This window comes from Chrysemys picta, chromosome 1, assembly GCF_011386835.1.
Source record: "Chrysemys picta bellii isolate R12L10 chromosome 1, ASM1138683v2, whole genome shotgun sequence".
Taxonomy (NCBI): domain Eukaryota; kingdom Metazoa; phylum Chordata; order Testudines; family Emydidae; genus Chrysemys; species Chrysemys picta.
The window spans coordinates 247,779,043-247,802,364 of NC_088791.1; the positions used below are offsets into that span (position 1 = coordinate 247,779,043).

The 23,322-nt window shown below is 44.5% G+C and overlaps 2 protein-coding genes across 5 annotated transcripts in view; one reads left to right on the forward strand and one right to left on the reverse strand.

Annotated features, from left to right (window-relative positions):
• Window positions 1-17,167, reverse strand: part of COL4A2 (collagen type IV alpha 2 chain) — a 217,452-nt gene extending 200,285 nt beyond the window's left edge. For both annotated transcript variants that reach the window (XM_008166744.4, XM_065592194.1), the window contains exons 1-3: window positions 16,827-17,167; window positions 16,200-16,309; window positions 15,936-15,996 (exon numbers count right to left, since the gene is read on the reverse strand). In XM_008166744.4, the coding sequence (XP_008164966.2) occupies window positions 15,936-15,996; window positions 16,200-16,243 (105 nt within the window). In that variant the 5' untranslated portion in view covers window positions 16,244-16,309; window positions 16,827-17,167. The remainder of the gene's footprint in view (window positions 1-15,935; window positions 15,997-16,199; window positions 16,310-16,826) is intronic.
• The window catches only part of COL4A1 (collagen type IV alpha 1 chain), a 220,574-nt gene continuing 213,783 nt past the window's right edge, over window positions 16,532-23,322 (forward strand). For 2 of the 3 annotated variants that reach the window (XR_010600513.1, XM_065592215.1), the window contains exon 1: window positions 17,171-17,387. Coding sequence is in view for 1 of the 3 variants with exons in the window: in XM_065592215.1 (XP_065448287.1) it covers window positions 17,310-17,387 (78 nt within the window). In the remaining 2 variants the exon portion in view is untranslated. Of the gene's footprint in view, window positions 16,555-17,170; window positions 17,388-23,322 lie in introns of those variants that run through there. The other variant, XM_065592209.1, reaches the window with a different exon arrangement.

Consider the following 23,322-nt stretch of genomic DNA (forward strand, 5'->3'; position numbering starts at 1 on the left):
CCTTCCAAATGAAGAGGAAGAGACCATTTGAAACTGATTATCAACATCACTCTTTAATAAGCCAGGAAAGGTTTGTATGATATAAGACGTTTTCTTGAACAATGAGCTGAATCTTCTGCCTCTATCAGCTACTGGATCAAAATTAATTAAAACAATATGTTGCTAAATGTCTGAATATACCGCAAACATGTACAGCACTTTGAGTTCCTAGAGAGCCAACATGGTTAACACGATAGCTTAATTAGAGCAGCACAGTATTTCCCCAAGGGAGAAGGAAAAAAGAGAAGGCACAGCCTTTCTTGATACTTTAGTTGGCACACCCCTGGTGAGAGGAAGGCAAAATCTTCAACTAATAAATCCACTTTGAATCCCCCAAGGTCCTGGATTAGTGTAACACAATGCGGTAAAAGTTCTGGTCCTTCTCCAACATTTTTTTGCTTGAAAACAAACTGTGTTCAAACAAACGGATCGTGCTAGTCCAAAGAGAAAGAATCTAATAAAATAATGAATGTTCTCAGATATTAAATGGAGATGTTGTAAATTTAAAAATGTACTGACATGATTGAACAGGTTACACTGTAGTTTTAATCTTCCCATAAATGCCTTTTGTTTGGAGACACAAATCAATTTTATTTCCTTACAAGTAAAAAACAAACACATAATAGAGACTTAGAAGGACAACCCATATGTGTTATTTTGGTGTGATGTTCATATATTAAAGCCAAGCATGTACCACTTTAAAGTCTGTACGAAATGCAACCTATCCTTAACCATTTCAGCAGATTTCCACAAATATATATATATATATTAAATTGACAAAACTCAAGACTCCATACATACCTACCTTCTAATTTAGTATGTCAGATTTCCATCTCCAAAACAGTAATAACTCCAAAAGTGACCTCATCTCCTCTCCCTCGATATCAAAATGTATAGACCTGTTACCCTCATCCACTAAAACATGTAGTGGTTTGGAATAGAAGGCAGAGTGAGTTTTCTTTCTTCTACTTTATGCAGCATGTGCTATATGTTAGTGTTTAATAACTCTATAAAGGCAGACATGCCACACAGACCTTACTATTGCATAAGTCTGTGGACTATACTTCTTATCTATTCACAGGAACAACTAAGTAAAGATGCCTGTTGTAGTTTTCCAGTGGGCTTTTCATTGATGTTACCATTTGTTGGCAGAAATATAATGGTGGTGGTTTTTCTTGCTTATTATAAACATACCTAGAGTTTGATAGGTGCATTATATGAATGGAAAAATAATATTTATATACACACATCAAAAGAATTCATTTTTAACAGAGGTCCTGGAAATAGATCAGAACATCTTTTTCCTATTGTTCCCTTGTACATGGCTCTATCCAATTCAATAGGACAAAGACATCGTTTTGGCCTAGCCTGATTTTTTTAAGTTACTCATGCCAAAACTTGAATTAGTGGTTGCACATCACCTTACACACAGAACGCCTTCCCTAAAATATCCATAAGGTCATAACCATTCCTTCTTCAAATCCCTTGAGACCCACTTCTGTTGTGACTCCTACAAGAAATCAGCCAACTCACAAAGAATAGGGTGAGTGGTAGTTGCAAATAGCTGACATTTGTTAATTTTCAAAAAGTTTTTAAAAGATGAGAACATCAAGTTGTGCAAACAGCTAGCGTATGTAACTAGATGAACTTATTACCCTTGTCCTCCCTTCTTTCCTATTTTTGGAATGCTTATTTATTTCATCCTGTTTCAAATTAGATTACAAATTCTGTTGGGGGCAGGGACCGTGACCTGTTTGTAAAGTACCTTGCAAAATATAGCCCAATTCCCAACTGGAGCCTTTGGGTGCTGCCATAATACGAATAAATAAAATATAACAGCCAATTAGCTTAAGGACCAAATGTCAAAATGCTGGCCTGTGGGTTGTCATGAGGAGGCCTATGAGTGAAATCCAGGCTCCACTGAAATCAACAGCAAAGCACTCATTGACTTCAGTGGGGTCAGGATTCCACATTCAGAAGTTTTCTGAAAAATTTCCTGTGGACACAAGTATGAAGCAACACTTGTTTTAAATGGGAAGTCTGTATAACTTTGCAACTTCTTCTTTGGAAGAAAGGCCTTTCCTCTGTGACAACAGTAAAGCATTGGCACCATGTACATTCTTACTACTGACAACACCTTTTGACTTTAATGTAGATAAAAGTAACCCTCTGAAAAAAATCGCAGTTTGCACATGCTCACTAGAGACTTGTTGGAGTTTCAGAGCTAAATTCTCCACAAATTTTGTATACAATAAGCATGCTCCAACTCAGGGCTGAAGGATTCATGCAAGACTTCCCCTGTAATTGCTAATTCTGACTGTTACAGGGCAGGATGGGGCCAGGCACCAGAACTGGAAGTGGGGAGACTCTTCAATGACCTCCCTCCTAGTGCCCAGGCAGCATGGAGAAGCCATCCTAATCAAAGGCAGAAGGGACAAAAGCTGGACCTGAGGTACGTGCAGAGAATAGATTGGGACAAGGAGCCTATGCAGGTGGGGGTGGGTACTGGAACTGGAAGCTAGCTGGGAGGAGAGAAAGTGAGATTGGGAAGTGAGTGAGCAGGACACTGGGATTGGCTGGAAAGAAGACTAGCAGCCAGGCTGTGGGAAGATTGGGACTGGCTGCATAGACTTATTAGGACTGGGAGTCCTGGGACCAGGTGGGCAGGGTGGGGAAGACTTGGGTTGCCTGGGCAGGGAGATAGACTGGTAGATGGGGTGGTGGGGAGACTAGACTGATTGGGTAGGGAGACAGGGACTGAGATCCAGGGGGAGCAGCAAGACTGAGATTGGACCAGGAGTCAAAGGAGTGTAAAGACTGGGTCTGGCTGGGCAAAGGGCAGGGACAAGGAACTGGGGAGTACGGAAACTGGGAAGAGGAGCTATGGAGGAGGGTGGAAGACCGAGATTGGATGAGAAGCCTACGATGGGAGACTGGGAGCCAATGTGGGCAGGTGGGGAATGGGGAAACAACCGGAGGCCAGGGAGTGAGAGAAACAGACTGGACAAGGTTGATGGTGGCGGGGACTGAGACAGTGCAACAGGGATTGGGGACCCATGCATGGGGAAGAAGCAAGACTGGGTTAGATACTATGGTGATGAGCACCATAGAAAAGTCCATGAGGAAGTTAACAATTCTGTGTTCAGAACACTGTATTATGTGTAGTAAATAAGGCTTGGAGGTCACACTTGGAACAATGACAATAAAACAATATATTGAATAGCTACTCATTAAAGTGAGCACCATCCATCCAGTGCACTGAATGAGGTGCTGTAGAAAAAATACTGATGATGTTACAAACAAACAACCCTGCCCCCGAAATGGTACCATAATGAATACGCACAAGGGGGCCGAATTTAGATTGCACAGGCAACCTTAATTCTGGCTTTTCTTAGCTTCAAGTGCTTGATTTTGCAGCCATAATGTTCCTTTAATGTAATTTTTGTATGTAATGTGTACATACCTTTATTAATGTTTGTAATTCCAGCTAAGATCTTTGGGCAGGGGAGGGAACAGCTGAATAAGCAAAGTCTTTTCTTCTAGGAGCTTAACTTTTAACAAATTTCTGAATGAACAAGTATGGCTTTTTTTCAGAACAAATATAAAAACCAGGGGGTTGTTGTCCGAACAGCTATATTTGTGTGAGGGGGCTGATTTTTTCTTTTTTAAATGACATCACACACTCTAATTAATAGTATCATTGTCATCTATTAAAAGTTCAGTATTTATTTCTTGAATGGTCTCTCTTATGGTTCAGTTTTTTATCTGCTGCCAATTGTCTGCCAGGAGAGAGCGAGCGCAAGAGGCACACACAAGTTTGGTACCATAATGAGACACTGTCAGAGAATCTTTATTCCCACTCCAATATATAGACAACTAGGACTCGAGACCTCTAAGGCAGCGGTTCTCAAATGTTAGCAACCCGAGGACCCCCATTTTTATTTAAAAATTTTCACGGACCCCCAAGCCAGCTTCTAATTTTCCCTGGGGGTGCTCAACCCCCACTCAGCCCCATGCCCTGCCCCCACTCCACCCCAACGTCCCACCTCTCCCCACCCCTACCCCTCCTCTTCCCCACCTCTTTCCACCCCCTCCCGCGAGTGTGTCCCATCGCCATGTCTCCCTCTCCCTCCCAGCTGTTCCCCGGTGTGCAGGAGGCACTGGGAAGGAGGAGTTGATCAGCAGGGTCGGCGGCCTCGGATGTGACTCATGGATCCCCTGGAGTATCCTCGTGAACCCCCAGGGGTCCGTGGACCCCAGTTTGAGAACCACTGCTCTAAGGAATCTGACTCTCAGCAAAGGTAGAGCTCATTCATAGAAGGCCAGAGTTTGATTCTCCACTTCCACTGGTTGGTTTTGCAACAATATAACTCCATTGTTATCAGTGGAGATACTCCTGATCCACATCACATCAATGTGAGTGAATGGAGAATCAGTCCCTTCTCATCTACCTGCTATTTCTTCCGGGATTTGAAGAAATGGTGAGGTAAATTTACTCTGAACACCAAAAAAGGATGAAATATTCAGGGGGGCATTTCTCAGCCCCTCAAAAACTTTAGCCATATTCAGTTCAGCTAGTATGTCTAATTTCCTCATAAAATGTGATTTCAATCTAAATAAGGGCCAAATTTTGCTCTGTTACAATGTGCATAAATGAGGAGTAACTCCAAGTCAATGAAATTACTGAGAACAGAATTTGACCCAAGTTTGCAACAGCTCTATGTCATCCCACTAACATTTACATTTTACAGAGTTCATTACAATGGCCCTAAGTCTTCCACCTCTCTCCCCTTTTCTCCTTCAAATATTCTTCCCTTTACTTCTTCCCTTTGTGTGGTGCACTCGAAGGACCAGATTCTTCCACCTTTACTCACACTGAGGTGGTTACATCATGAGGAAGGGTGGTAGAGTCATACAAATATAGGGCTGGAAAGGACCATTTGCCCCTTAGTTTTATTATTTATCTGTCTTTATCATTTTTCTTCTCCTTTTTCCTATGTTGGGTTATTTTTCTCTCCTTGATTCCACAGGGCAAATGCATCCCTGGTGCAACTTTGCTGAAGTTAATAGAGTTACACATGAGGGATGATTTTGGCCCAGAGTCTCTACTTTTGGCCCTATTTGTGTTCATTTTAGCATATGTTATTTTCTTTAAGTGTCTACATCTTGCAGTCTGTTTTTGCATAGTCTTTTTATAGTATATTCACTCTCATGTCACCTCAATTCCTTCTATGCATCTTCTTTTCTGTGACTCTACTGTTCCCATCTAAGGGCACCATAAGGGTGTAGCTAAAATGAAAAGTAGCCCCTATTTAAAACCATGTAAAAGAAAATGCTAAAATGGCACCTAAACCTCTAGAAAGGTGTAGAGTTTTAGTAATCCATGCACCAAGAGATGTAATGACATTATTCTGTCATTTTGTGGTTGTGGGAGGACAGGGACAAGATAACAGTTAGTGCTGGGGGAAGATAACATAGGTTAAAAAGGCTGTGCATGAACAGAAAGAATTCCTATTGCAAGAAGTCTAGGAAGCACAGAAAGAAAGGAGATCTGTACATTTTGATAAATTTGGGATAGGTACCCAAAGTTCTGTTTGCTTAAACAAACTGAGAATTTACATTTGTTTAAGTTCTCCTGACACATACTACAGTACTTACTACAACTTCAAGCTATTTCTATGTTAGAGAGAGCTGTGGTCCAGATCCACTCAATTTTTTGTCTCTTCTTCCTGATTTTTCCATAACTCACATCCACCCTAAAACTTATACCCTTTCCTTCTTCTCTGTCCCAAGACACTTTCTTCTTGTCCAAACCCTAAACATTCTCCTTCCTACTCTTTTAGTCTTCCTTTCCTGCCCTCCACCCCCAACATTCAGACAAGCAGGTGGAACCAGCCTGGGAATTCTCCGAAGCAACTCACAAAATTCTAATGAATTAATCCTCATAATAAGTCTATTACATGTAAATATTATGATACATATACATACAGGGAGAGAGAGGGAAGATGAAAGATGGAGGTAACCCAAAGTTACATAGAAGTTCGGGGGCCCAGCCAGGAATAGAACTGTGCTCTCCTGAATCCCACTTCTGTACCAGATCCACCAGACCAATCTTCAGTAGTGCTGCCAGCTACCCACTCACAGTCACTCATATACTACTGCCTCACCCACTTACATTCATCCTGCTGGCTCTGGGGAAATAATGGCTCAACTTTCACTCCATCTTAGGCCTTGTCTACGTTACGGGGGTAATTCAACCTAACTTACGCAACTCCAGCTATGTGAATAACGTAGCTGGAGTTGACATAGCTTAAATCAACTTACTGCAGTGTGTACACGTACTGCATCGATGGGAGACACTCTCCTGTTGACTTCCCTTACTCTTTCCTTTCCGGTATTGTACCGGAGTTGATGGGACAGCGATCTGTTGTCGATTTAGCGGGTCCTCACTAGACCCGTTATATCGACCCCAGGTGCATCGATCACCGCAGCATCGATTCTCGGTAAGTGTAGACATGCCCTAAGAGTCGAATGTCACTGCTACTGCATTTGAACCCTAGGTGATCCCGAGCAGTGAAAGCATTGGCTTACATGTGCCAAGTGCTTGCCCTTTCTACCCCTCATCTTCTGCTGTTTGAATTTGACATGTTATAATGATATGCATTATAGTATATCCCATACTGCATAGCACAGTAGCGTACTAAGTTTTGTCAAGAGGAGATGACTAGCAAAAGGGACATGTGACATTAGGCATCTTAGCTCCTTGGTCCTCTCCTTCCCTGGCTTCACTTTTCTCTGGTAACAAAATCTCAGTGGATCCAAAAATTGTTGCACTCAATGTTCCCTCTCAAACCAGGGTGCAGATGGATCCAACTTTAATCTTCCACAGAGGATAAGCAACCACCTAAGAAGCCAAAAGGCTGTTATGACTTGAGTGCGAAATAGAATAGTAACTATTACAAAACCTGCTTCAAAATACTCTGAAAACTAATACCTCCTACTTCCTAAATTGTTATACCAATTTATTACACGAAAATAATCACACAGATTTTCAAAAGTTGCAGTCATAAAAGTCTGAAAAAAATGTAGGATAAACCAAAGTATTATGTATGATACCCTAAAAAACCCAACTGGCCAAATCATACTTGCCTTTGCACAAGTGCACAAAGTCTCACTCTCATTTGGGCACCTTTGCAGGAGCAGCCATAAACCAGGTCTTTACAGTCCATTAGCACAAGGGGTGGAGGAATGGTGGGGGTCTGATCTAAAGCTCATTGAAATCACTGGAAGTCTTTCTGTGGAATACAGTGGACTTTGGAACAGGCCCTTAGTGCCCCAGACATTCCAAAAAGGACTGGGCCATGTCCCCACCTTCCCTCACTTATTGGCAGACAGTATAATATGGCCTGGGATATTTAAAAAGTTCCCAGCATGACGTTCACTAGCATCTTTGCAACAGAGCATCTAACTTCCCAGGGTTTTCCTCTTGGAGTGAAGAATTGATTACATTTAAAAAGACAATTTATTTATAAATGTTACTTTGATTTTTAACATAAACCAGTATCTTTAAGTGCTCACTCAATCTACAGGTTAGGATTGTGCTCAAATGAAGATATTTATCATTTTATCCATAAGTTAATTTCCCACATTTGTGTGCCATGGGTGTTACACTAATGTCTTCTTTTCCACATATCTGGTGACTTTTCTTGGGCCACAAAGGAAGATAATTAGGGCTGTCAAGCGATTAAAAAAATTAATCACGATTAATCACGCTGTTAAACAATAACGGAATACCATTTATCTAAATATTTTTGGATGCTTTCTACATTTTCAAATGCATTGATTTCAATTACAACACAGAATACGAAGTGTACAATGCTCACTTTATATTTATTTTTATTACAAATATTTGCACTGTAAAAAACAAAAGAAATAGTATTTTTCAATTCACCTAATACAAGTACTGTAGTGCATTCTCTTTGTCATGGAAGTGGAATTTACAAATATAGAATTATGTACAAAACATAACTGTTCTGTAAATATCCCTTTATCAATTTTGTGGAGGGGCTGACTGATGCTTTTGACGATGACCGTTTGTTTCCTACCAATAAAGTAAAAAGTATGATTATCGTAGACGATCTGATGAACTCTGCTTGTGAAAGCGATGAAATCGAGAAAGCCTTACCAAGTACGTGCATCACAGGAACCTGAGCATTATGTATAAAGTTCAGAATGTATTTTGTCAGGGAAGAGTCGCACGATTAACCTAAACCAGGGCTTTGGAGCGGAGCCCGGAGCTGGAGCACGGAGCAGTTCCGCAGCAGTGGAGCTGCAGGTTTTTGCCTGGAGCTGGAGCAGAGCTGGAGCACAGCTCCAAAGCCCTGACTAAACACAAAGCACATGGTTCTGTTCAAAAACCCCAGGGATAAATTACGAATCGCTCACTCAGCAAATGTACACCGGCAAAGCTCAATACTTTCTAGAAGCTTTTGAGGATGCTACCGAAAGACCTTATGGTGACCTGGTGGTAGATTTAAATGCTTCCACACCAGAAGCTTATAGACTAAGAACTGGTCTTTTCCTTCCAGACTGGCCAGTGGTTTATACTTTTAAAAGAACAACAGCTGGGTATAAAAAGGAATGAATTATCAGCAGGCCCCTTTTTAATAGCTGGGGTTGCTGAACAAAAGCATGTCTATCTGCATGAAGGGAAACCTGGTCCTTTTTAAATTACTTAGCAAATTGTCTCCGCAGCAAAGGACGGCTATACTATGTTCGGCCTCTGACGATTTAGTAGTGGCCATCTCAGAAATAGCACTCAATACCTTAAAAGGAAACGTACCTTTGACCCAGAATCAAGTGCACGGGCTGAAAAAGAGACGCATGCTTATAAAAACTTGGTGTAATAAAAGGGTTTCACTTAAAAGAAAGAAGCATCTGGTGAAGCAGTCTGTGGGGTTTATTGGACCTCTGTTAAGTTCTGCTATCCCTCTGATAATGGGGCTTTTGACTAATTGATAATGGAGTATGCAGAAAAAAAATGTACTTGGTGCCCAGCCACCTGTTGGAGCAATTAAGGGCTCCCGCTCCGTCAGAGGAAAATATCAGAACGACCGCAACTCGCTTACTGGATGCTGAAATGAAGTCTGTTTTTCAAAGAACTGACTTAGCCGAATATGAAAAGGCTAAACTTTATAGGGGTGTGCTTCAAAGGTACCTAACGTACGTGAAGCAGAGCGATGCGTATAAAGGGAAAATAAGTCTGTTTCTACCGGAACAGGAACAGAGTGTGACTGCCAAACCCCCAGAAACACCAAAGACCTCAGACTCTGTTGCTCAGGAGGTTCTGGATAACGTGAATAAGTGTTATAAGAAAAATGCATTAGTATGGCTAAATAAGCTTGGTCAGGATAAAAATATCTCTTCATGGAACGATAAAGGGGCTTTTGTGCACAAAGATTCTGTGGTTAATGGTTCTAACATGCTCGACTTAGTCAGGGCCGTCACCCAGATACGCTCTGTTCCTAGCACACATGTACCTAAAGGATGGGATGTGTTTATGAATGCCATGGCGGAACTGAATGTACCATCTTCCATCATGGGCAACGCGGCCAACAGAGATCTTTTGGAATGCCTGAAGGCCTCGACTGCCGACACCAGGGTGGATCAAGAAACCGTAACCCCCTTTTTGCTATCTAAAAAACGAAAAGATCCAAATGGCTCGTGTGTGATGTTTTTCATGTTCTAAAATTTTTAAAACTGGTAACGTTTTGCTTATATAAAACATTTCTATACTTTTTTAAAACATAATTTTGTACTTTTTCTGAATTGGCAATTGTTTAAAAAAAAAAAAGAACAAAAACCCAAACATCAATTGTCTTTAAACCCCTCACATGGGGTGCTTTACTGGATAACATGGCTATGAAAATCATTGCAAGATACACGTCTGGGTTTGTTGAAACATGTTTTGAGCGAGGCTAGGCATGCCTAAGAATTTATGTTTATTTTTTACAAAATTCATTGCCATCCGGTCATTTTGCACTAAGTCGTTAGAATACAATTTTAAAATCCGGTCAAAAGATAAACCCTTGCTACGATGATGTAAGAAAAACATGCAGTGATAGCCGCAGGCAACGGAGTGGGGATCTTGTAATTGTCTATTGTGAAACACAATGTCTGTGGCATTTTTGTTTAAAAATTTCATAATGCTTCTAGGAAACACCACACTGTTCGGGGTGTGCCCATATGAGTCAAAAAACTCTCCACGGTTATGCTCCGCCAGATACAAGGCGAGCCAGTGTTCACCCGGTTGGTTGTGTGGATGCATGTTGACCACTAAACCTGGGGTCTCTGAGACAGCTTGCTGCCAGGGAGCCAATCGCAAGTGAACACATCTAAGAAATTCTTTTTTGTGTAAGGGTCCGTTGATAAGACATGTGAGAGCTGCACGGTGTCCATCTTCACCTATAGTCAAACAGAACATTTCTCCTCTGATTTATCTCTGTGATGTTGTCAAAAACCCCATACATGACGGTGATCGTCAAAGCCTTCCCAAAATGTATTTCTGCTCTCAGGTTCCCGGTTTTAATCAGGGAATAGTGATCGGTGCATTCCTGGTCGGGAGACAGGTCAAAGGCAAACAAGGTGTAACCCTGTGCAAACTCCTCACGGTTGATTAACAGGGAAAGATCTTTCATGTGTTTACCAGATGTCTGGTACCAGATTCATGTATTCTCTCACTCAGTGTACTGCCTCGAAGTCTGGTTGAAAAGACTTGATTGGTAACTTCACCATCCACATACAAGGCCACAAAATTAATATTGTAATGTTTAAAATTAAAGGGGTTTTTAGCTTAACTTCTGCTAAAGGCATCATTATCCACAAACCCTAGGACAAGCATTTTGGGTAACTGTCCCAAGAACAGGTTCTCCTGGTTACTGACCCTGCTGCCTGCGGGGGTGCTAAACACTTTCATTCCCACACAGTCCAAGGGGTATTTAGCATTAGAGGTAAGCAGGGCCTCCGCGTGCCCCAGACAGACGCTCAGGGCCACCCGTACTTTCTTCACAAAAAGGGACGTTGATACAATGTGCAGTTTAAAGCCTTCAGCTGCACTGCCCATTAAACAGAAAGCATCTTTACTGCGTATCAGTTTAAATTTCACATCCACTCCGTTCAACAAAAGTTTTCCTTGAAAAAACAGGTCGCTGTGTAGATGCCTGAGGGGCTTTACCATCCTGCTCTGGGCCATCAGCTTTGCACGCCTCACAAACCCTAGATTCCTGCCATCCAACGCCATTTCTTCGTGTTGTCCGGTAGTGTTTTTGTAAAACAGGCCACTGGAAAATTGTGTGGCGAGGGTGTCGTCGCTGTAATTGAGCACCGATTCTATAAAGGCCCTGTAAGGGTAACAGTTGTTGCTTTGGCTTAGGAGGCGGTCTCCCAGCATGACAACCAACTGACTAAAAATAGAGGCCACGGGATAATTTACCAGGCCCACCTCAGTGTCCTTGGTGAGTTCAATTCCGTCTCCTTTTACAATCTTGCAACATAGGTACATCTGTGTGTTGTTTAAATCCATGTAAACTATGCCATTCCCTGCTTTAAAAAAGTCTATGGGGGGCAGCCTCCTTAATGGCTGATAGAGGCGGCACCTCGGTGTAGATGCTTTTCTCGATGTTGGTTTGCGTAGGGGCTATTTGGAACAAGTCTAGTTTGGATTTGGTGCACTCCTCAGACCCGCAGTGAACAAAAGCCATGTTGATTAAAATATCTCTCTTATCAGGCGGAAAGTGTCTCCTCTTTCATCCAGGCTTCCTCTTGGACTTTCGCTTATGGCCGGCCCTGCGCGTCAAAGCCCTTCTTTTAAATGGTTTCCGGGGACCTGTGCATCGTGGGTATGACACATTTCTCTTTCTCCTTTTAATGTACATCAGCCCCGATACCTCCTGTGAAGCTGGACTCCCCACCTTCTCCAGAATAGCATGGGAGACGTGGCCTACCACGTCTTTAGCTATGTTTTGAGCAGTGATTTTTAGGTGGGGTTTAATAGTCTCCAGCCCCCTCCTCAAAAGCGGTATGGCTTTTTGAAAGAGGCTACGGAATATTCCGCCCACGCCAGCCCCGTACATCACGGGGGACCCATGATATCCAGGAAGGGCGTATCCAGTCTGGGCTTTGTAACAGTTCCTATAGCTGGTGGGGTCGCAGTAACTTTTTGGGATCGCCATCATAGTGTTTTGCTTTTTAGAAATCTCGCTCTCTCTGGGGACGCAGGTGCAGCTTGATGATCACCTTACTGAAGCGAAATGAGACGTGTCTGTTCTGATCTGTCTTTATTTCAATGGTGATGGTGTCGATGTGGTGTTTACTGACAGGGATGTAATGAGGTTTATCTTAGGTGATGGTGACAAACTCGTTGTTCCTTCCTTGGATGGGGAAGCAGCGTAACAGGGGAACAGAAAAGTCCCCCACAGACTGGTGTTCTACGATATCCGTGTACAGATACAAGGAGTTGAAACCCCCTGCGATGTCTGCCGAGAAGGGGATATTTTGGATGCTGTGCATAGGGCCCAAACCCAGAATGTTATCTGCTGGTAGAAAACACATAAGTAAAATTGGTGGATTTAAGTCTAACTTTTCTACCCACCAGGTCGTAGCTCATGCCCACCTTGGGCAGTCCTGGGTGATGAGCCACAGTATTGTTCATATGATCAGTAATTCAGGTAGGGACGAGTAATAACTTCGTTGTAGGATGAAACTCCACATCATATCTCCAAAGGTGATTTTGAAAGGGGTGTCTTCGTTGATAGTGTTCCAGCTATGCGAGTATTGTATTTCCACTAACCCCACCTCCCACGCACCCGGGAGATCCAAGGGTTTAATTAGCTGTATTGTAAAGTTCGAGTTGGTATTGCTGGGCAAAGTGATGTAAAATCCACCGTCGCTTATTTCTCTCTCTCTCTCTTTGCTGGAGGAATAGTTTTTGTTCGCATCTCAATGTTACAGAGTTGAGAAGCTTCCAAACAGCTATTAAACTTATCGGGCCACCCCAACCATTTCACCAGTAGCTGCTTTTTTCTCCCATTTCCTTTCTCCACTAGAACTTTTTCAATCCTGTAAATCCTGTCTTGTTTGGGGTTTAATTTTTGTAATTCTTCAGGATAAAAAGATCCAGTAACTATCTCACCCTCATAATCTTTTAATTGGTATACAGGTCTCTGGCCCCTGGTTAAGGCTTCATACACTATGACTATCACATCGGTAAACATCTGTTCATAACCTTTTTCAAAAGCTCCTTTGGTTTTAGATAGTCTCACGTGGTCGCCTTTTCTAAAAGGGGCAACAATCAATTTTTAAAACCATCTCTGTAAACCATTTTCCATACCTTCAGAGAATTTGAAGGGTTAACATCAACAGGTCTGGTACGTATAGTTCTGTGAAAGTTCTGGTTGTACCTCGTTATAAAGTCAGGTAACACATCAGTGTAGCAAAAGTTGTTATGGGCTGTAAAATATCTCCACATCCTAGTTTTTAAAGTTCTGTTAAATCGCTCCACAACCCCTGCTTTGACTTCATTATTAGTAACAAAATGGTCAATGCCATGCACCACATTCACAATCTGCTTAAAGGTTTGTTTAAAAATTCTTTCCCCCGATCGGATTGTAATTTTTGAGGCACGCGACCTTCGCTGAAAATAGCTTTAAAGGCCTTGGATACCTCACCACTCATCTTGTCTTTTAGGCCTAAGGCCCAGGCTGTTAAGATGTACTTAAAGCCGCTGTTGTGTTTGGAGAACCAGTGCATATCCACAAAATCTACCTGCCATTGCGTATCCACATCTGAAACAGTGGTCTTGTTTCTTTTAAAATGTATTCGAGCCGGTTTGTGTAAAGTGGAAGCATCCTGGTCTGAAAGCCAAGCTGTTACCTGTCATCTATTTAAAGTTTTACTATGCTTTTTGGCCACTTGAAAAAGAGGGTTCACCCCGCCAAAGTCCCAACTTCCCTGGGGGTGTAATATATTTTCTTTAACAGAGCCGTCTGCATAGACATGACTGTTCCTTGTACCGTCTTTTACTAACTTGAGTATGGAGGGGACACATTCATATTGACACATTTAAACAAGTTTTATTAATCGCCTGGTTTAACACGACCTTTTACAGCTGCCTGTGAAAATGTCACCCTACTATGAGGAAGTCTGAGCTGGTTCATTCTTCCATTTTGTCCTTTTCCGGATTTTACATGAGCAAAAACAGCTGATGCACGATATATTTACTCCCACAGGGCTACTAATGTGTAAGTTCTCAAAGGCCTCTAGAAAGGCATCGTCGAGCAGTTGAGAGTTTTTCAGAAAAGAAACAGTGTAAGCACCCCACTGCTTGTTTTTAGATTCACGCAATCTCAGGTCAGTTCCTAACCCCATTACACCCCATTCTCGACCATCACTTCTTAATCATTCATTTACTTGAGAAACGTCTTTTCCGTTCACCTTGTCCGCTGGTGACTCTCCCGAGCCATGATCGCCTTCCATCTCCAGGAGGGTGGACGATGAGAGGCCGTCACACTCATTGGGGTGACTCATGGGGGCTTGGATTTCAGGGTCGGGTTCTGACGTATCCATCAATGGTTGAGTCAAAGGGCCCTTCTCGGAACAGTCGCTGATGTAGCACTTTCTCCACACAAAGTCTGAAGTTCTCACGGAGGTGGTGAAGGAGTCCATGTTTCCTCTCAGCCTTTCCATGATTTCTAAAACACGCGTTCTTGGTAAGAAATGGCCTCTTCTGCGTGGCGCTAGGACTTATGGGGTGACGGTGCTGCACTCTGATTGGCAGAGGGCGGTGGGAGGAGTTCTTAAAGAGGTCACACGACCCTCTTCTGGGCAGTTCATCCCGTCCCAGAACCTGCCCTATTTTGGTCAAATCTGCTCTCGGGGCAGTCCTCTGTGTCCGAAACACATCGTGATTGGTAGAGGGTGGTGAGAGGAGTTCTTAGAGGGGTCACACGAACCACTTCCGGACCGGTTACCCCGCCCCAGAATTCCCCCCGATTGGTCAAATCTCCTCTCGGGGGTGGTGCCCAGAAGGTGAAACCCCTTCTGATTGGTAGAGGACAATGGGAGGAGTTCTTAGAGGGGTCACATGACACACCTTGCTTCTGGTCATGTGTCTGGTTTCACTCCCCCAAGTAATACCCCATGAGGTGGGACTTCCGGTGACAGGTGGATGGGGCTTAAGGGGTGGGGTTAACATTTGATTGATGGTAGGGCCCTTATCCTATTGAGGTGAATTGCAAAATACTATTTATTTTGTTTATCATTTTTACTGTGCAAATATTTGTAATAAAATAATATAAAGTAAGCACTGTACACTTTGTATTCTGTATTGCAATTGAAATCAAATATCTTTGAAAATGTAGAAAAATATCCAAAAATATTTAATAAATTTCAATCTGTATTCTATTGTTTAACAGTGCGATTAAACCTGCGATTTATCACGATTAATGTTTTTGAGTTAATCACATGAGTTAACTGCGATTCATTGACAGCACTAAAGGTAATCTTGGGCTAATTTTTGTAATGACTTGGTATCGCTTTAACAAATAATCTGATTTGAATGGGTGTAAGGATGGAATGTGGCAAGCCCGAAAAGGCAATCCAGTATAGTGATGGATGCTGAACTCTAGGGCTTTTTGTTATACCATTTATTGAAGATGCTAATGTGTAAGTGATCTGCTGGCTGTTATTTTTTTTAATGGAAATGACAGATGGATCAGGCATTTGGCAAAGAAGAATGCAATTTCTTAATTCTCTAGCCCCTCAAATAAAAATGCTGTGGATTTTCCCCCTTCCCTTTTCCTTCTCTCTCCTCCAATGAAGGGATAAGACATTTAACTTACAGCTTTTACTCTGCCGGTTAACAGCGAGGTCAACACCAAGAGCAGCACGACCTGCATAGCCCTGTACAGAAAGGAGAAACACAACAGCATTCAGTATTTGTATTGCTGTAGCACTCAAAGTTTAATATAGCTTTACAGGCTACTGTGAAGAAAAGGCCCCTACCCTACATTTGAAGAGAATTTTGTCCCCATGTTGGCAATGATTAGAAGTGCCCATCATAACAAGTATTTGAAATAAGTATGGAGAGGATAAAAGCTACTTACTGCCAAAGGACACGACATGAGAAGAGGGACCGCGAGCTTCTCATCCTTGCTTCCTCTCCCGTGCTGTGCAGGGCTCCCAGCAGCAAAGCTTTCCTGTCCCTGGAAACCCCCTGGATCCAGCGCGAGAGGGAGAAATACAGTTTGAAAGAGGAGTAAGGAATGTGCAGGTCACACACCCTGCATGCAGGGCACAGTCCTGTGCACACAGGAGTTAGGCTACATGGGCTGAGCTAGGTCTTTCCCATTCACCTAGCGATTCCCATCTCCGTGTTCCTGGCGGCTCGATGCAAGGGGCACTCCCCAAGCGGCACGCCTTTGGAGAGGGCGAGAATGCTGCCCTGGAGGGACGCACTAGGTACATCGCGGCTTTGGAAAGGAAACGATAGTCCCAGCCCCCCGCTAACTGTCCCCAGGCACAGCCTTGCCCTTTGCAGGGGCTCTGCCGACCCGAGTCTCCGCTCATCTGGCCACCGGAGCGCACGCCTTGCCCGGGCGCCAGCCAAACCTCTGCCAACCGGGAGCGCCGAGCCAGCCCCAGGCCAGGTGTGAGGTCCCAGCGATCAGAGCAGGGCTGAGCGGTTACGGCTCTCCTCACCCCGCACCCCCCATCGCGTGTCCGATACTCACCTCTCCGCTCCCACCTCTCTAGGCTTCCCAGGCCGGGCGCATTCGCCTTGCAGAGCCGGTCCCCCGCAGCGAGGCGAGGGGCTGGAGTCAGACCGGCCGCCGAGTCCTCCCAGCCCGCAGCGTGGCGTGGATTTTGTGGGGTGAGGCGGGAGCCTGCCCCCTTCCTTCTGCCGGAGGAGCGGGACTGGCCGGCCGGAGGTGGGCGATGCAGAGGGGACGAGACACTGGCCAGCCTCGCAGGATCTCCTCCCAGTAGCCACCGCCCGCGAGGGGAGGGGGCAGCAGCAGCCGCCCACAGATTGGGGATGTGGGCAGCCCTCGCCTCTTTGGCTTTAGAGGCGCTGCAGCCGGGGCAGAGGAGAGACGCGCGCGGGGCCCGGGAGTTGCGCGCGGCCAGGCGCTGAGCACGCAGCGCTTCCCAGCTCAGGGCGCTCGGTCCCTCTCGTTCGCTCGCTCGGGGCGCGCCGCGGGGAGAGCGGCAGGATGAGGCTGTGGCGAGGCGTGGGGCTGGTGCTGGCTGCGCTTCTGCTGAGCGAGGAGCCCGGCGAGGTGTCCGCTGCGGTGAGTACCCCGGTGCGGCGCACGCTGCCCTCGTCCCCTCCCGGAGAGCCCCCGGGCCAAACCTGGAGCAAAACCCCGGGTCCGATCCTGCTTCACTCCCGCCCTTTAGGCTAATGGGGCACAGTGAGGACCCTGGGGGCGAGTTACATGTGTGGGGTGGATGGAGGAGAAGGGGGTAGAGAGAGGGGCCAGTGTGGCTGGATGGGATTTCACAGGATGCAGCAGGGCTCTAATCCGGGTGCAGAGTGCCCCCCGGCTCCCGCCGATTTAGCCCGGACCTCGCTTTAAAAAGTGATGCAGCACCAGCAGCAAAGTGCCTTTCTCCTCTGGCTGCTCTTGCCAGCCTGGGTGAGGGGATATTCAGGTGCCACCCGCTGGTAGATCTGGTTCCGTGTCTGTGTTGATTTACACAGGGGGGTATTTTCACTCACTTCTGAGGCACCTCCTGGCCTGTGAGCGTTCATTTCCCACACAGAAGTAGCATAGCAACATGTTGCGATTCCTAGGCACGCAGGGAAGGTGGTCAGTGCAGTAACCGTCCTGTGTGAGTCTCTGAAGGCTACACACACACGTACGTTAAATTTCTCACTATAATCCCGAGCCTGGGGTGGTCCATGCTGGACTCGAAGCAGGGACCACTTGGCTACTCCTAAGGAATTTGCGTGGAACCTCCAGTATCGTCGCTTTCCCACGCCTTTTCGAGGATCACTGAAGCTACAGAGGAAACGTACGGGGCATGCTTAATGGTTAGAAAACACTTTATGCCCATGCAGTAAAAGGGTGGGATTTTTTAAAAATAAAGCTGGGAACCCAAATCTGTATACAGGATGCTTTCCTAGTTCATCATTACCTCCTGCCACCGGCTATGTGCTGAAGAACTAGAGATATCAGATTGCAGCAAAGGTTCTAGTGATCAGACTCCCCATCGTCTTTCCCTAACAAAACAAAAGTTCCAGCTGCAACCAGTTCAACTTGCTATGAAGGTGTCTCCTCAAGTAACTGCTTTTATCATACAGCTTTTTCTGGGATCAGCTGTCAAACTCCTCAAGTTAGGACACTTAATTTCTTAACATTCTTGAAATATGTTGAATGGAATCACTTCCCTTAAGAGTATGTAGTAAATCTGATCACTAATGTAGAAGAATTCATTAATCTTTTTTATCATCTCCTTGATTTCTTGTACTAATTTTAGTTCTATATTGTAATAGCTGAGTTCAGTTCTTGTTGCATAAGGCTTCAGACTTCTAAAGATGGGCATATGATTATACATGATCTGTTTTCTGATTTGCTAGAAAATTAGATCTAGTATTGGTAAGTTAATCAGAAAGGAAATAAGGAACATTTCTCCTTATTTTTCACAGATTTAATATAGGATTTCATTTTTTGTTTAGTTATGTTGACATCTAAAGATATGGAGAAGTTTTTTGTCTTGAGTCAATCCAAAAGTAAGGAAAATACCCTCCAGTGAAATCTGTTTTCTTATCTGATGCTCTTTATCTGCTAATAGCAGATTTACTATGGTTCCAGAATCTCAGCAAGTTTTCTTACCTATTCGGGGATTGTTCTGTAGTTTACTGATAGGCCTCTTCCATTATGTACCCGTCACTTTGACATTATACTCTCTCCTCCCACCCCACATCTCAGGACAGTATTTAGTTCATTCCTATGTCATACAACATAATATGTCAATTCACATTGGCATTCTAGGTTTGATATTCTTAAAGCTATGAGCATCTGTCTTTAAGCTTGTCAAATGTCTAATAAAATCAATAATTTCACTTTTATATTTTAAATGTTTTGAGTTCTTGTGTAAATAGAACTCTATGAGCAAATTGTTTCTCTGAGATTGACCTCCAAATGTAAGGTAAATTGTTCTAATAACCTCATGACTCTGGCTGAGGAAGCTAGTAATCATATCAGTTTCATTCATTAACTAGCCTTTCTTTCAACATTGCATTAACTGCACAAGATAAACTGGCAAGTGTCATGCCACAAGGAAACAGAAGCATGCTTTGGAAGTTACATTTGTGCAGTTCTGTTAACCAGATAAAAGTTAAGCCTCAGACAGCTGCTTTTTGTTGAGCCAACTCACTGGTATAGGTATGTCTTTATTAAGGGGCACATGCAAGCTGTCCTAATGGGTATGGGCATTGTTGTGGGCTCACTATGACGGGGGTGCTGTTGGGCTTCCTTTTCCTGGGCACTAAGCCATCAATCATTATGTCTGGATGTTTATTTACCACACCCATGGGAGTGGTTGACTGTACTTTTACAGCTGTAGAGTTTGGTAGAGCTGGCCTATAAACTACAGTGCTTGCCTGGGACTCAAGGTCTTCAGATGAGCAGGGCCCCAAATGGTCCATTGCTTTGCATATGTTTAAAATACAGTTCTACTGAAAAAATGACTGTGAAATTGTCAGTTTGGTGTTCTACATTTATTGTGTCTCTGATTCCAGATCAAATGTGCTCAGTTTACAAGTAAAGAACTTTTTTGTTTTTTCCTAGTGGTCCTGCAAATTTGACCTAAGTTCTGAGGCCTAGATCCACAAAAGGTCTTAAATGCCTATGTCACCGTTTTAGGTACCATTGTGATCCACAAAACCCCCTCGCCGCTACTGTCTAAGCTATAGCTACACTTCCGGGGGCATGTAGAGTATAGTCACTACACTAGTGGTGCCAGAACAGGGCAGCTCAGGGGGCCATAACCCTCCCACTTTTGGTGGATCCTACCCCTTTCCCTTCCTCTTCCTCCCAAGGCCCCAGCCAGGCCAGCAGCTGGTGGAGCCTGGCTGGGAAGCCTGGGTAGTTGTGGGAGCTGTGCAGACCCTCCACCTGCCCACAGTAAGGGGGGGCTTGAGTGAAGCCCCTGGCCCATGTCCCTGCCCCCCAGGCTTTCTGGTCAGGTCAGATGGAGGTGGAGGGTACAGGGCTCCATGCTGGCTCCCCACAGCCTGTTCAGCTCTTACACTGACCTGGCTCCGGCCGGGAGGTGGGGCCTTGGAGCCGCAGCCCGGTCATGGTAAGAGCTGTTCGGGCAGGTGTGGGGAGCCACAGCACGGACCCTTCACCTGCCCTGGGTGGGGGCCCAGAGGGCAGGGACACAGGCTGGGGGGTGTTCTGAGGCCCCATGGGCAGGTGGAGAGTCTGCCACGGCTCCCCACAGCTGCCTACGTAGCTCTTACCATGGCCAGGCAGCAGCTCCAAGGCCCCATCCCCTGGCCAGAGCTGGGTTGGGGTAAGAGGCGTGTGAGCAGCTGTGGGGAGCCTGGTTCCCTCCACCTGCCCTGGGCAGGGAGCTTGGGGGGTGGGAATATGGGCAGAAGGCTGCATTGAGCCCAGCCCAGACCACCCTGGGGTGAAGGAGGCAGCCTCCCCAGCCCTGCTCCAGCTTCTGGCTTGGCTGGGGGCTGGGCCTCTGGGGGAAGAGGAAGGGCAGCGGCAGAGCCTTGGGGGAAGAGGAGGGACCTCTGGGGGAAGGGGCAAGGTGGGGCTTTGGGGGCAGGGGCTCCTGACCACCTCACTTTTGGGAAGGCTCTGCCGCCCTGCACTACATATGTACCTACAGTCACAATGAAAGGCTCTTGCAGTGGGGAGCTATTGGAGCCTTTCCACATGACGGGAGCCTTTCACTGCAGTGGGAAAAGGCTCAGGCAGTGGGACACTACACTGCTAAAATAGCAGCGTAAATGTGGGAGGCACTGCTTGAGCATGTAGAGAATGGTGTGGGGTACATACACTCCTGAACAACCCCAAGGTAAGGCACTCTATTCTACTTTTTCTACTTGCCTGAGCAATGTTTTGCCCTCTACACTGCTATTTACACTTGTGCTACGTAAGCATGTGCTGTCTGCACTCTACACACTGCTGTAAGTGTAGATATAGCCTAAATCTGTAGATGCCTAAACTCATTAAGCACCTACATTTTTGCTGTAAAAATTCTTTGGTGCCTACATTTCTGCCTCTAGGCATGTGTGTTGCTGCCTCATTCTAGGTACCTGGGCACTAATATCCCACCTAAGCCCCAGTGGGATCCACAGCGCAGGGAAAGATAGGTATTCCTCCACTTATCTTGCCTGTGGGGCCCATTCTGGTAGGAGTACTCAAAGGTCATCTACCAGATTAGGACCCTTCTAAATCCAGGAGGAGGTGAAACCCACCCAATAACTTTTAGTCCAGTCGTTAGAGTTCTCACCCAGGATGTGGGATATGTAGATTCAGTTCTGCCCTCTCCATGAGGGACAGAGAAATTGAACAGGAGTCTCCCTCCTTTCAGGAGAGTGCTCTAACCACTGAGCCATTGGATATTCTGATGTGGGGCTCACTCAATCTCTCCTGAAGCTTTTCCACTTTGGAGAAATAGTTATCGGGCCAGAGAGAAAGAAAGAGAATGACTCTATAGCCTGGTGGTTAGGACACCCACATGGGAGGTAGGAAACCCAAAGTCCCCTGGCAACAATGATTCTTTAATTATTTATCCAAAGTGGAATAGCTAGCTTCAACAGGAGGGTGTGGGATCCCTACATCAGAATGTACAATAGCTCAGTGGTCTCCGAAGATGTGGGAGACCTCTGTTCAAATCTTTTCACCCTAGGCAGAGGCAGGGGGGAATTGAACCTGAGAGAGTCCCACATCCCAGTGAGTGTGCTAACCACTGGGTTAAAAGTTAATAGAAAGGTACCACTATCTCCTGTTTCCGTTTTGCATGGAATGAGGCAGGTACCTATCTCATTCTTGTGAGAAGCAGCTTAGGTGCTGAGTAAGAAGGTGGCTGCTCTTACGTAGTCACCTTACACAATAGAACCATACTTCAAAGCCAGCTGTGAACAGGCATGGGCAGCAATACAATTAATGGCAGGATCGCATGCCTCAACTTAAAAGGCATGGTCTTATCAGCTTCCCCCTGAGCACTGTCAGGTGGCTCTTCTAAATGCATTTATTTATGGCACTCGGACCCAAATGTACCTATGCCAATGCACAAAGCTTTTTTTTTTTTAAGCAAACCAAGCATTTTTTTAAATTTTCCATTAAGATCAGTTTCTATTCCAAAATCAGAGGGAAAACTTAAGTGTAAACAAGGGATTAGTTAAGATGTTGTGTTCAGATCAGGCTGAGTGACTATTCCCTTGAGTAAGTTACAAAACTAGTTTGTTTTATGGAATCCAGCAAGGGTTATCATTTGCAACACCCTCAAGGCTGCATTTTTCTTTGATGAAGTAAATCTGTTTCCTTATATTAGTATTACTTATCTGAGAAATCATTGTGATACAGAAATCCTAGCTACTTTTTTGATGTCTAGTCAAAGCCACAGCAGTTGCATCATGCATTTCTCTGTTTTCTGAAATGGGACTTAATGTCTTAATACTTTAAATGGTGGGGGAAATTGCCACTATTATAAGCACGTGCAGTGCCAATGAACTTCAGTGAAGTGAAGGAGATGCTTCCACCTACAGTATATCAGCAGTGAATTAATCAGTTTCTCTAAGATACAAATCCAGCTCCCACTGAGTTCAGTGGAAGTTTTGCTATTGACTTAATGAAAGCTAGATCTCTAAGAGCCAGATGTATCACTGTTTAAGTTGGCAGGAAAAGGTAGACTAGAAAAATGATAAAATGTTATAAGGATAGTGCTATTTCCACCAATGTAGTTAACACTGACGTAATGTTAAATCTCTGTTGTCAAGGATTTATTAATTTGTTTAAAAAAATACCTCAGGCTGAAATTAGACATAAAGGCTTTTAGCATGAGAGCAAATTAACACTGTCTGAATGTTTGCCTTTTCATATGTGCTTGCTGATAAGAAATGGTGGGCCTTCTAAAAGAAGCATTCATTTTAACGTTATTTCATTTAAGACAGCCCCAACAAATTGTAAGGATTTTTTGGTGCTATTTGTTTATCTTCTTCATGGTTTTATTGATATGAGGGCAGGTAAGTAC